The following is a 12,814-nucleotide window of genomic DNA, read 5'->3' as shown; positions in this document are numbered from 1 at the left end:
CCACGTCTTTAATTCGACCGCTCTCCTCTGCCGCCGCCCGAACCGGCAGTTTCTCGCGCGGTATTCAAATCAGCGAATACCGAACGTTCGATCGACCAAAATCCAGTCACGTCGTTCGAACGACATCGAAAGGCCCTTTGAAAGGCAGGGTCGCGAGCGCGAAAATCCCGAGACCGAGGCAACCAACGTCGTGTATACAGGGTAGCTTGTCGCGCAGGGTGGTGGAATCGAAAAGGAGTGATTCTACGTAAACGAGAAAGAAGAAATCCGAAAAGCTGGAACGCAATTTGTCTCTTGGAATCTTCGTTCGTCGGATTTAATCGTATTAAATGGTGTACACGTGCAAGTACGTACGATGCAGTTGATAAAAGGCGATTTTTTCGAGACAAAAATATATAGGTAATGTAAGAGTTTTTCGTTGTTTCTTTGTATTCGAGGAAGAATAAAAGAGTGGTAGGGGAGAGAACGTGCCGATGAATTCTCGAGGCCGATTTTCTCGAAAACGAAGAGTTCTCCGGCGAGAGAGAGAGAATTTTATTCCACGCCCTCCATTTGTTATTTTATCTAGAAGCACCGTACCCCCGGCCCGATTACACGGATACACGACACCTTGTATATCCGTGGACATCCAATCTCGCGCTTTTGCAACGAGAAGCGGTTTTGTGTACAGCTCGGTGAAGCTTCACCTCTGCCCTTTCGAGGATCCACCGTGGAAGCCGCCAGTGACGACGGCCAATGTGGTCACACGTCGCTCCGCTCGCGTTTCTCTCCTCTATACACGTACATAAGTACACGAGTCGCTTCTTTATCCTCCGTCTCGTTTCCTCCTACTCTCTCTCTCTCTCTCTCTCTCTCTCTCTCTCTCTTTCTCGCTCGTCCGTTCCTCTATTCCATCTTACTCCGTCGTTCGTCCAAACCCATCTCGTTCCGCTTTTCCTTCTCTCCTTCTTCTCCGTCCTCCGGTTTCCCTCTTCTCGCTCTCTCTTGCTCCGCGTTCACCCTCCGTCTCCTTCTCGTACTATTTATGTAAGTGGTGTCGCGCACCGCGCACACCAGCGCGTAAACGTCCACGCGCGACACTACTTACATAAATAGCCGCCTGCATGCATATATGCATATAAATGTGTAGCTATATATACACAGGCCATGCTCGAACACACCGAGAGCGAGATAGACGTGGGGAACAGAGTGGAACGAGGAGCTTCGCGCGACTGCTGTTCCCCTGATATCGTAGCCGTCGTCGCCGCAAACTCGCCGGACGGATGGACGATAATCGAGTCAACGGTGAAGGTTTTCGGAAGGGAAAGCGTTTTCGAGGGATCGTGCGAGAGAGAAGAGAGGAAAGTGAGCGAGTGTGACGGAGATAGGGTGAGAAAGAGGCCAGAGGCTGACCGAGGCAGCAGCGGCGGCGGCGGCGGCTGGGACTGGAGCGTCGTGTGTATTTACCGTCTGATTTAGTTTCGCCCGTATGTATGTACTTTGCGGGGCAGGGGCGCGGAGAAGCGGGCGCGTTCGACGTTTATGCGCCGCCGAAGCCCAAGCTATTCCATTACGAGCGGAGAAAAGAGTTTATGAATGAAGAGGATGCGAAGGATAGTTTCCGGAAGCCGGCCAGCTCCGTGCAATAATCGTAGAACGGATCGGGTGCGCTTTGTTGCGTAAAAAGGCTGGCCAGCCGTGCGCCAAGCATATATGAATATCAGGCTCGAGCGAACGTGAGGAGGTTATCGGTGTGTTTTAATGCCTGGAAATTAGGCTTCGTGGAAAGATCGCGACTACGCGGGAGCGCGCATGCGCGTGCCTCTTTGATCCAGCGAATCGAAACGAAACGGAATGGAATCGGAACGGTCTTCGCGACTTTCTTCGCCATGCGATCAAACGTCAAACACCATGGTGTCACGTACTCGTAACTTTTGTCTTCGCCCTTGGCTTTTCGTACACACATATGCACGTACATTGAACGTATCGTGAATGACGTAGTACTACGTTCGATGGATGGTGTGTCGAGTTTCGAGAAGGCGTAAAGCTACGTCAACGGACTGGAACGGCAGATCGCAGTTACGGCGTCGTTTGGAAACGAGTTCGTGATGGTAAGTGGTACGTAATTCTACGTCGTAATGTCTGGGCTCGTGTTACCGCAAAAATGTACTATTACGTTGGCTAGTTTTTGCGCGCGTAACGATTACGAACGAGAGAGCACGTGACGGTACGTTCGATGGCTGGCGTCGAGTTTCAAATCTATAAACATGGCGCCACGTCGTTGATCGTCGATTTTCGAGTAATTTTGAACGATGTGCGAACGAAGCACACAATGCTTGTACAGTTGCGACTCGAACCAATCACGTGGACCGACGTGAATACACCACTTTAACTATTTTCCGCGTGCAGGAATTGGAAAAAGAAGTTCCGACGACTACGAATTCGTAACGTCGAATTTCAAAAAAGGCGAACGTGGCGCCACTTTGTTCATTGTCAACTTTGCGGTACTAAAGCGCGCAGTGCTACGTCGTAATATTTCAACATGTATCGCACGCGAAAGGTACCGTCACAACAAACTGCCCTTTGTTGAAATAAATCGGACAAGTATCTTTTAACGGTTACAACACCGAAAACACGTGGTACTACGTTATAATATATGAACCCCCATAACGCGAGGAACATACTATGCCTATATATTACGTTGACCATTCTTTCGCTTGTGTCAGGAATTCAATCCGAACCTAACTCAACGTACCCACGAAGATAGCGTATACGTGCGTACATACATACATATATACATACACACACATATATGTACACACACGCACGTCCCGCATTATCCTTGCTTTAAAGCAAATATCGATAGACGTTAATCGATAAGTAAGTACTTTGAATTGCGAATGAACCGAACTAACGAAATGAAATTAATAGAAAATTCGACGCGCAAAGTTTGAAATCGCAAAGAGCAAAGAGTACAAAACTCGAAGCAATACTGACGCGAAAAGGAACGGAATTAACAGCGTTCGTTTTTATCGGGGTATCGGAGTTGCCGCGTGGCCCGGGGCCGAGCAGGTGGTTCGTGGCACGAGTTATTGCGGTAAACGATACGCGCTTCCTCGAAGGAATTAGCCATGACAATAGCTCGATTAAATTTCTTAACAATCTCTTGCCGTGTTGCGCTCTTCTCGTTTAACCTTACTTCTAAACTCTTCCATCGAACGTTTCACTTTCGAACGAGTCGAGGGACGATCGTTCCGAAAAAATTTCCGAATTTTAAAGGTTACGATCGAGAAGAAACTTTCGATTCGTCGGTGGTCGATCGTTATTCCGGTTCACGGGTCCGATATCGCGAATCGACTCCGCGTTTCCTCGACAACGAAGAGGAAGAAGAAGGAGAACGAACGAAGCGTTCTCAATTTCCGCGTATCGGCATCGATCGATATCTTTCGCTTTTCGCGATTCTCTGGTTTTCATTTACCCACCCGAGAGAGAAAGAGAGAGAGAGCGGGGGGAGGGAGAGAGAGAGAGAGAGAGACCCGGTGACTCGTGTGTTTTCGTGAAAATCTCCGGGGCTTTCCCATCGATTTTCGTCGGGACCCCGGAGCTACCTGGTCGCGGAGGAAATTGGAGGGCGGCGAGCGACGAATTAAAACGGAGGAGCAACGAACCGAACGAGCCGGAGCGCCCGATCCGTGCGACCCGTAACCGGGAAACTACGCGTACTCTCACCCCCCTTTTTTCCACTCGTCAAAATAAACGAACCCTACGGGATCGTCTTTCGTGTTACGCCGTACGTCTAACAAAACGTGTAAACTCGCGATGGTCGCTATATCGGTAGCGAGTTAAGGCATGCGTGGACATAACCTCTTATCTCGTGATTTTTCTAATGGCTAGTCCCAACGATCGCTGTGATGTTTTAGCGTTCGGTCGAACGAAACGCAGCACCCAGGGACGGGGTATCTTTCGCGTTCTTTCAGATATTCTTCCGAAGATATCGGAATTCTGAAAAAAGTTAGCAACGACGAATCTGAATTTAAGCGAACGAAAATTACAGCGAGCGCGCTGCGCGGTTCGCGTTAAAACCGGAAGTGAACCGAAGGAGGCCAAAGTTTGCCGCGTTACTTTCCCTTAGGTCGCGTATCGATGTTCGTATAGGGTAATGGCGCTGCGAAGGTAATACAAGAGATGGAAGCCTGGTAAAAATACTCGGTTACGGGATACTTTAACACGCGAGATTCAGACACCTAATTTACATGCTAAATTCCATTATTATACGGTAAGACGCGCGATTGCTCGCGTCGAAGACGCGAGTCGGCGGCTAGTCAAGATCCGACGTCGAATTCTTTTTTCTCGAAACCGAGTGACCTTTACATTCCTAATCGTGACCACGCGAATTCTTGCTGCGTCCTTTCGGCGTACCTGCGGAGGACGGAGCGGCGTGTGGCCGCGCCATTTCCAGCGCGCATGCCTTCTGGCCATCTCCGTAATCTCGCTCTCTCCGTCTCTCCTTCTCTTACGCTCTCTATTCGTCGCGTTCGTGCCGGGTGTCCGTGTTGGCGTCGGTGTCCGCGTTGGTGTTCGTGTCCGTGAGAGAGGCTGCAGCAGCCTCTGACGGGAAGGGCACGATCGGAAAATTAACGACCCCTCGAGCGTTAACTCCCGACTCCGAGGTCGGTTCTCGGTCCGCTCGTTCGTTAAGTCCCTCCTCGAGTTCTCGCGACTCACGCCGCGTTTTCAGCTATCGCCGTCCTCTCCCCCCCGCCCCGCTCCGCCTTCGCGTACCCTTCCTCCTGGTTGCTCTGCCCGCTACACACCCCTCTGTTCCCTCGGCTGCCCGTTTCAACGTCCCCGTTACCCCGCGGTCGTCTCTGTGTCGGGTTCCTCTTGGCGTTCTCCGCTTGCTGCCGCCGCCGCCACTGTCGTCGTGTTCTCTCTCTCTCTCTCTCACTCTCTCTCTCTCCATCTATCTATCTATCTACGTATCTGTCTCACTCGCGTCGTTCCTTTCCCCTAACCATCGCTAACGGGTCTACCCCTCGAGCTACGAATCGGAGATTGGCGGAGAGACCGGTCGATTATCTATAATCGATAGGAACTACCGGTATATTGGTGTACGCGGTGCGTGGCGCGCCGTGGATGCCACGCAGAGCGACGCTTAAATACGCGGCTGCCGGACACCGCGAACCTCTCTCTGCTCGCCAACTATGCGGCATTCTTTCCGAGGGCGCAGGGATTAATTAGGGGAATGTGTATCGCAGGCATCGAGTACCCGTGCAAGATCGTAATTGACGCGCCCTTAGAACCACCGCGGTATACATAGGATGGTCGCAGGCAAAAACCGATCGATGGTTTTTACACGATCATGCGACAACTAGCAGCCGTAGCTTCATAACCGTTCACCGTGTAAGAAATTTTGATTTCGTAGAAATATCGCGCAGCTATCGTCGATCCGTGATTAAACGTCGTTGCACGCGCGCAGAGTCTGTTCCGAACGACACCGTAAACGACGCGACGGTTCGCTATATAGCCCTCTATCGCGCCGTGTCACATCGAGCGTCATTTTCCACGGAAATTTTCCAGCCGCGTCCGATTTTCCTCCCTTTCTCTCTCTCCTCCTTCCCCTCGCCGTCGCTCTCTTTCTCTGGCGCGCTCTGCTCGCGTATATCCGTCGGGGATTTCGCGAGTCCGCGGCGTTTATTAGTTTTTCGGAGCGGCAGCGTTGTTTGCGTCGCTCGACTAGTTCCTGGGAGCCAGGGATCGGTCTTAATGTCAGGATATCCCGGTGTGACGCAGTTGGCTGACGCGAATCCGCGAAAATAGATTACCTTTGTTTGTTTGCGCACGCACGCGATTTGGAATTTTTAAACACAAGTCGACGAGAGCGCTCGATTGCCTTATCGTTCGCTTCGCGATTCGTGGCGCGCGCCAAGATTAATCCTTTGTTTTTATTATTTCGATCGGTTAAGGGACGGTTGAAGAAGCCTTTTTTCACTCGCGACCTTTCACGAGATCGATCATCGATAGAGGTTGGAAATTCGAGGGTAGCCAAGGTGCGATCCGGGTTCACGCGGAACACGGCGTCGCCCGAAGGTATCGAGATCGTCCTCTGTACCGCACCCCATGTGCAAACATAAAGGGACTGACGCACGAATGGTGGATTAACTTGCTCGTATTTTGTGCCACTTAATCGTTCGTTCGATAAACATCGACGAGGCTCGTTCGCTTCCACTCGTTGTACAGTCGCTGCGATCTCCATCCGAAAATCGTGAAACGATACGACGACGACCGCAATGTCGAAAATTCTATCGATCCACCTGCGAGTGTCGTAGAAGGTGCTATAATTGTTCGAAGATTAATTTAGCGCTTAAAAGTATTTATCCTTCCGTTGAAGAATCAGACGGTAGCTGGTGTAGCGCGAAAAGTGTATCTGTAGAGCGCGCTCGATTAAAACGGTCCGTAACGGTGGCCAGTGGATCGCGCGACCAGTGTATCTGTACGAAAAGAGACGTCGATATCGCGATTACGATCGCTCGCGCAACGTCTTTATCTTGTCCTGTGCTGATTCTCTAACGACACGTGTACGTATTATATAATTGAAAAGTTCTAAAATTAGACGACGAACGAGCGACGGGGAGCGCAAGGGAAAAAGTACGACCGTAGAGAGACGGTTGGTAGGTGGTGACGATGGGTCCGCGCGCCGTTGGTTAAATATAACGTCCGTGGAGCGTACGACAGGTAGTTGCTCGGCAGCCTTGTGCGATATATCCGCGCATTCACCGGCAAAAAGGAACGACGACGATCGCAGACGCGCCGGCATTCGGCGTAACTTGAAAACGCGACTCCAGCGAGTACGCACAGCGATCGGAGGAGGGCGAATGGCTAAGAGAATGCTGGCCACCGTCGATTACGTAACGCCAACCGGTGTCCTTCTCCGCTTGTATCGGGGTGCGTCCTTCCTCCGGCAGCCGCGCTCCATCGCCTCTTCCTCGCTCTTCCTCTTCCTCCTCTTCTTCTTCTTTTTCTTCTTCCTCCTCTTCTTCTTCTTCTTCTTCTTCTTCGCGCCTCCGTTAATCTCTGCGCCGTACTACACACGCGTTATTCCGACGATATCGATGCACGGAAAGTTGTCGCGGGAAAGCTCGTATCGTTGCCGTCGTTTCCACGGGTTAAGCGTTGCGAGCTTTCTCGCCCGTTTCCTTTTAGACGAAAGCTACGACGTAGCTCGCGATAAGGATTCGTTTCGGGGCTTCGGCGTTTCGGCTTTCTCGAGAATCTTCCTAAAATTACTCTTACGATCTTAACGCGAGGCTCGGGCCAAACCATCTCCGAATCCCAGCCAGAAAGACGGGCTTCCACCTTAGGCTGGTCTAATACCGCGATTTTAAGCAAATTTTCTCATCTGCGCGACTTTGCGAGCAAGAAGGAGAAGGAGAAGAAGGATGAGAAAGAAAGGAGAATCAGCGGCGTTAAAAAGAGAAATCCCTTTTTCTCTTCTTCTTCTTTTTTCGTGATTACGTTTCCGGTGTTCAAGACGGTGTTCAAGCCGATGTTCATCGACCTTAAAACCGAGCAACCTTCCCTCGGCTGAGCCTCGGCGTCGCAGGATTTCCAGGTTGTCTAAAAGGGAAGCGCGCTCGCCGAGCGGAAATACGGTCTCCTCTGGCGCGGCAGGGCCAAGAACGTCGAAGGGAAGAAATTCGCGCGGAGCTCGGCCGAAACGAGGCGGTAGCAGGTGCGGCCGTTAAGTCGACGACCAAGAAAACGGGTAGATAGAGAGGCAGGCAGAACCGTCGGGCTGTTTTCTCGGAAGGATCGAACGGAACCGACCGTAAGAGTAGAGAAAAGGAAAGGAAAATAGGGGGAAAGGGTGGAAGTCGAACGAGGGACGAGACAAGTTCTCCCGCGTCGCGGTCGGTCGTCGTCTCTTTGCCGCTACCTACCGACTCTTCGGACCCTTTTCCATTCTTGGAAAGATATTTCCGTTGGCGAAATTTTTCAAGCCACGAATTGCCGATCGTCGGCCGATCGTTCGCTTTCTCGCTAATTAAGCTCGATACACCTATTCCCTGCGCGGAAGCAAAGAATTTGTCGCAGAATTGCGATTAAAGGGTAGACTTTGGTTGGTCCGAACGGTGGAGAGAGTGGCGTGGCGTCGTTTATCCGGCCAAGTGTTCCGTATTCTACGAATCTAATCGACTTACAGCTATTTATATAGAAAAATCGATATCGATGTTGGCTTTGCGAGACAAGAAGGAGCGACGAAGGAGCGTGGCCCTAAAGGCGAGCAGGTACGTCGTTGCTCGTTTCTCTCGCGTGAAATTTAAAGGCGGTCGTCGTCTCTCCTCTCTCGACCGTGGCGTTCGCGAGAAGGGACTGGGCCCTCGATCGATCCGTGCCCGCATAGTCGCGACCGTGTAGAGGCGGTTGTTTGTCGGCTGGACGGCCACCGTTGCCCGACATCCACGTCGACCTCGCCTACCGTCCCTTTGGACAAACTTTTTATTACTGGATTTTCCCTGTAATCTCGAATAATTAGCGACGAGAACCCCGTAAAGGAACTATGGGTTTACCGAGGTCGACGGAAGAAGTTGTCGCGGGTCGGACAAAGAGGTAGAAAGATCGCATCGGTAGGTCGTCGAATAAAGCGGTCCTGCGTACAGCTACCTGACCATTGAAACAGCAGGACGCGTAAGAATTTCACTTTTCCTTCCTTCTCGTCGCTCTTCGTAGCCGACGTTCCTACCAACCAATTTGTGATTTATTACCAAAGCCAGGTATCGCGCGCCTTTCGTCGAGCAATACCTTGTCCGTTTCTACTTTCACGGTCGCGCAATTTACTCGTCGAAACGTTACTTTTCGTTTGACGAAACTGTTCGCTCATCGTCCGATGTCTCGAACGTATTTTCCGGTTGCCACTTAACCGCGAGCGAACAGCCGACGACAGGCGAATTCTTTCGTCGCTGTTAGATCGAGAAACGAGAAATCGGCAATACCTGTGTAACTCGATTACAGTCGCGTTAATTTCGAAAGGTCAACCTCGTCACCGATATCGACCGCCGTATATATCCAGCAAAGACCACACCGACCAAACATTTATCGCCGATAAACACTCGATCCACCCGGTTCGATCTTTCCGCCCACCAGGAGTGCTCCCTGCCCCGCGAATTAAATCGAAATTTCACGTCCCCCTTGCGTACTCTACCCTCTTACGCTTGACGCGTAAACACTTTCTAATCGCGTTCGCCAGTTATTATGTTCGACGCGTGTTTGGTCCATTCACAGGGGGGTCCGTGCGCCGATAACGCGCTAGTTCGGTACTTGACGCGTAACGACGCGAGATCCATTGGAATCGCAGGATGCTAGCCACAGTCTCTGAATCTTTGAGATGAAATTTGAGATTGGAAGCGGATCGTTTGGTCCTTTGCATCTTTCGGACGCGACGAGCTTGGACGCGTCGTGCCGATCGTATCCGCTGATAGGTGACAAGCGGAGCCGAAGCGTCGTCGGCGAGTAGCGACGATAGGGAAAATTTCATGGAAAGTATCTAGGCGTTTCTAGCGGTCGAGGGATGAAGGAACGTCGAGTTAACTGGCGCGGGCAACGATTGAAAAGGAAAAAATCAAAAGAGCCAAAAACGCGGCGAAAGACGAAATCGAAACGAGTCGCCCATCTATATCGAACGCGGAAGCGGAAACGTAGCGAACGAACGTAGTCCGACTGCCCCACTCTGCTGCGCGCGGAATCTTTTTTACCTCGAAGTGTACGATCCGAGGCAACGTTCGGCTGCCGATTCAGCCGCGATACCGTGACGCTTCGCTAAACAGCGTAAATAATCCTGCGGCAAAAATGATGCCGAGTAATTAAGGTGGGTCGGTCGGTTCGGAGGGACGGCGAAGAGAAAGAGGAGGACGGCGTGGCGACCGAACGCAGGTATAAAGCGCGGCAAACAAGACGAGTGGCCTCGTACGCGATTCCACGGTCGAGCCCCGTTTAATACCGGCCGAGGGGAGCGTGGCTGGCAAAGTGAGAGAAAGAACGCTCGGAAGAGAGCCCGGCTGAATACGCCACGCCGTTTTTTCACTGGAATACACGTCTACGCTCTGCGCACAGCTGGCCGCGGCTGTACGCTCTGGACCAAAGCGAAAGAGAAATCCTGGTGGAAATCTTTGCTGAAACGGTGCAGAGAGAGAGAGAGAGAGAGAGAGGGTGCTGGAAGGTGTAAGAACGCGACAAAGGATGGCACGTTGCGCGTGTTTCCATCTATTCGATCGTAACGAATACATCGCGGATATTTACGCGATGCAAGTGAAAGTATCGCGTCGAATGTTCTTGTTTTTAAGAGAGAGAGAGAGAAAAAAAAAGATGATTTATTACCATTTATCGCCTTAATTTGACACTCGGAAATGGACAAGTTAATTTTGCATTCAGGTGGTACGCGTTTTGATACGGTACGCGTTCCACGACGTTCCTTCGCGGCCGCTAGCTCAACCTCGTTATTTTTGTGCACGAAAATTTGGGAAACACGGTGAAACGAAAAAGGGAAAGGGAGAAGGAACGCGTCATCGAGCGTTATTTTCTTTATCGGCGAAGAGCTGTAGTACGTTTTACGCGAATGTGCGAAATTTTCTACTCGACGAAAGGTTACGGTATTACGTCGCAAGGGTACATTCTTAATTCACGAAGAAGAACGGTAGACCGTAATCCAGCGTCGTTTTTATTCCTAGAGAGCGATACGTAACACCGTGTGCGGTCGAGTACATTTTTTTTACGTCACGACGAGTCGCGATACGACTGCTCTTACTTCATCGACTAGCATCTTCGACCGGTGAACTAAAATCGCGTAGCGTTACATGGTCGGGCTATGGTACGTAATTGGGCGATGGTTACGTAATTTCCAACTGACCGAAGAACACGCCGTCGCTACCTTCGTCGGCGAAACAAAGTATCGTAAGCGTATTATACTATACCGTACCGTAGTACCGTATCGAGTACTGTATAACCGGGACATCGTTTCTTATTCCTGACGATGCAACATCGTGTCGTTGGATATATGGTTGAGCGTTGCTTTCGAATCGCCGAAGAATTCATCGTTATTCTCGTGGTTTGGTGGGGGCGAAAGGGCGAACTCGCGCGACGGCTATCCGCGAATTAAAGAGACCTAGTCGCAGCGGAAAAATCCACGAAGGCCACGCTTAATCGAATCGTAGCCGACTAACAGGAAGAAAGCTGGTGCGTGGCAGATAAAGTTCGCGGCGAGGCGAGGCAGGCGCGACCGCGCGTATCGTTCGTCCGGCGACAGAGCGCCGCTGCCGGGATATACGCATCGAGAACATCCCCTCCCGGGTTCGGGTCGCGATACCACGACAACCGGCGACAACACCGACCGAGGGAGGAGGGCGGTGAGCGCGGTCTCGCGAGACGAGGCGCGAGGAATGTATCTAGATAAAAGGCAGAGCGCGAGTTTATCTCGACGGGCGCCTCGCGCTTAGCCGCGCTCTCTTCTACGCGTCTACAGGGTGAGACTAAACCAACGAGAGCCAAGATCGAGTCTGCGCGACCAGTCGGTTCGATGATTTATCGAAATCGAGAAAGGATATCGAAGAATGGCTGTTGACGATACGCGATAGATCGGAATACGCGAGGAAAATGCAAACGTATTGCCGCTAACGCGACCGATATCCGATGGTACGTTTCACGCGTATCGATTAAGACGGATTGTAAGCTGGCGTTGATATGGTTTTGGAAGAAGGAGTCCGAACGGAGAAAGTGAAAGACAGAAACGATGTTACGGTAATATCGCGACCAGTGATTAATTACTTTCGGAGAGTAGCAGCATCGATAACGAAAAGTTTGTTACGTAATTAGGTTTAGAAAAGACGTCAAAGTTAGCGGTGTAAAAACCACGTGAGACTCATCCCTCGATTACATAGATGTATCGATATGGCTGTTACACGTAAGCACGTAGGCGGCGATTCGCGATACTCGACGAAAGAAAAACAAAGATAACAGCCGAGCCTATATACCGATAAAACGTACACAACTCGCCACACGTGCGACATCGTCGCACTCGGTTCGTTCGCTACGGACCTCCGCAACTACGTACACCGATGTACCACGCGTCATGAAATTCTTCCACCCTCTCTGTTACCCATTTTCCGACGGTCTAAACCCAGAACCGTGTTACTTTCGTCCCACACTGTATGTCTACGCTACAGCCGACCCGTACGTATACACGTAGGACGGCGAGTGGAAATGTTAGCGCGCGAGCGATCGCGTCGATTCTCGGCAGCAGCCGCTGGCTCCGTGTGTGCACGCGATACCCGCGTCCAACACACAAAGAGACAGCTGGGCGAAGAGCAGGAGGGCGGGCGAGGGGGATGGTTAGGGAGTCGAGGGGCAGAGAGAGCAACGGCAGCCGTGGAAAGAGAAAAAAAGAAAAGAGAAGGAAAGAGAGGAGGCATCGAAACGTCGTCGTCTGCCGCGCGAGTACCGTTACGAGACCGGGGACGACGGGCTCTCTTCTCGTGTATACGCGGCACAATGGGCCGAAGGAGCCGGCACCGAAGTCTTCTTAATTTTCTCCTTGGCGCGGCCAGTCGCGGCGCGGCGCGGCGCGGCGCGGCACAGCGCGGTGCGACGCGAGACGACTACAGGCCGAGCGGCGCGGCTCGACGCGACGGTCGGACCGAGCCGAGCGGAATGAGGGAATGCCGGCAAAAGTGGACGGAGCGAGATGGAAACGGCGATAGGACGCGTGGAACGAAGATAGAGCGAGAGATTGGGACGGATGGTGACGCGGTGAAGAGCGGCAGAGAGCGGTAGAGAGCGGTATAGA

The 12,814-nt window shown here is 51.7% G+C and overlaps 1 protein-coding gene across 2 annotated transcripts in view; it reads left to right on the top strand.

Annotated features, from left to right (window-relative positions):
- Positions 1-1,173: 1,173 nt before the first annotated feature.
- The window catches only part of LOC132912904 (dynein regulatory complex subunit 7), an 86,489-nt gene continuing 74,848 nt past the window's right edge, over positions 1,174-12,814 (top strand). For both annotated transcript variants that reach the window (XM_060970720.1, XM_060970719.1), the window contains exon 1: positions 1,174-2,090. In XM_060970720.1, the coding sequence (XP_060826703.1) occupies positions 2,088-2,090 (3 nt within the window). In that variant the 5' untranslated portion in view covers positions 1,174-2,087. The remainder of the gene's footprint in view (positions 2,091-12,814) is intronic.

Source organism: Bombus pascuorum, chromosome 12 (assembly GCF_905332965.1).
Source record: "Bombus pascuorum chromosome 12, iyBomPasc1.1, whole genome shotgun sequence".
Classification (NCBI taxonomy): domain Eukaryota; kingdom Metazoa; phylum Arthropoda; class Insecta; order Hymenoptera; family Apidae; genus Bombus; species Bombus pascuorum.
The sequence above is the reverse complement of the archived record's forward strand: the minus strand, read 5'-3'. Positions and strand labels throughout refer to the sequence as shown.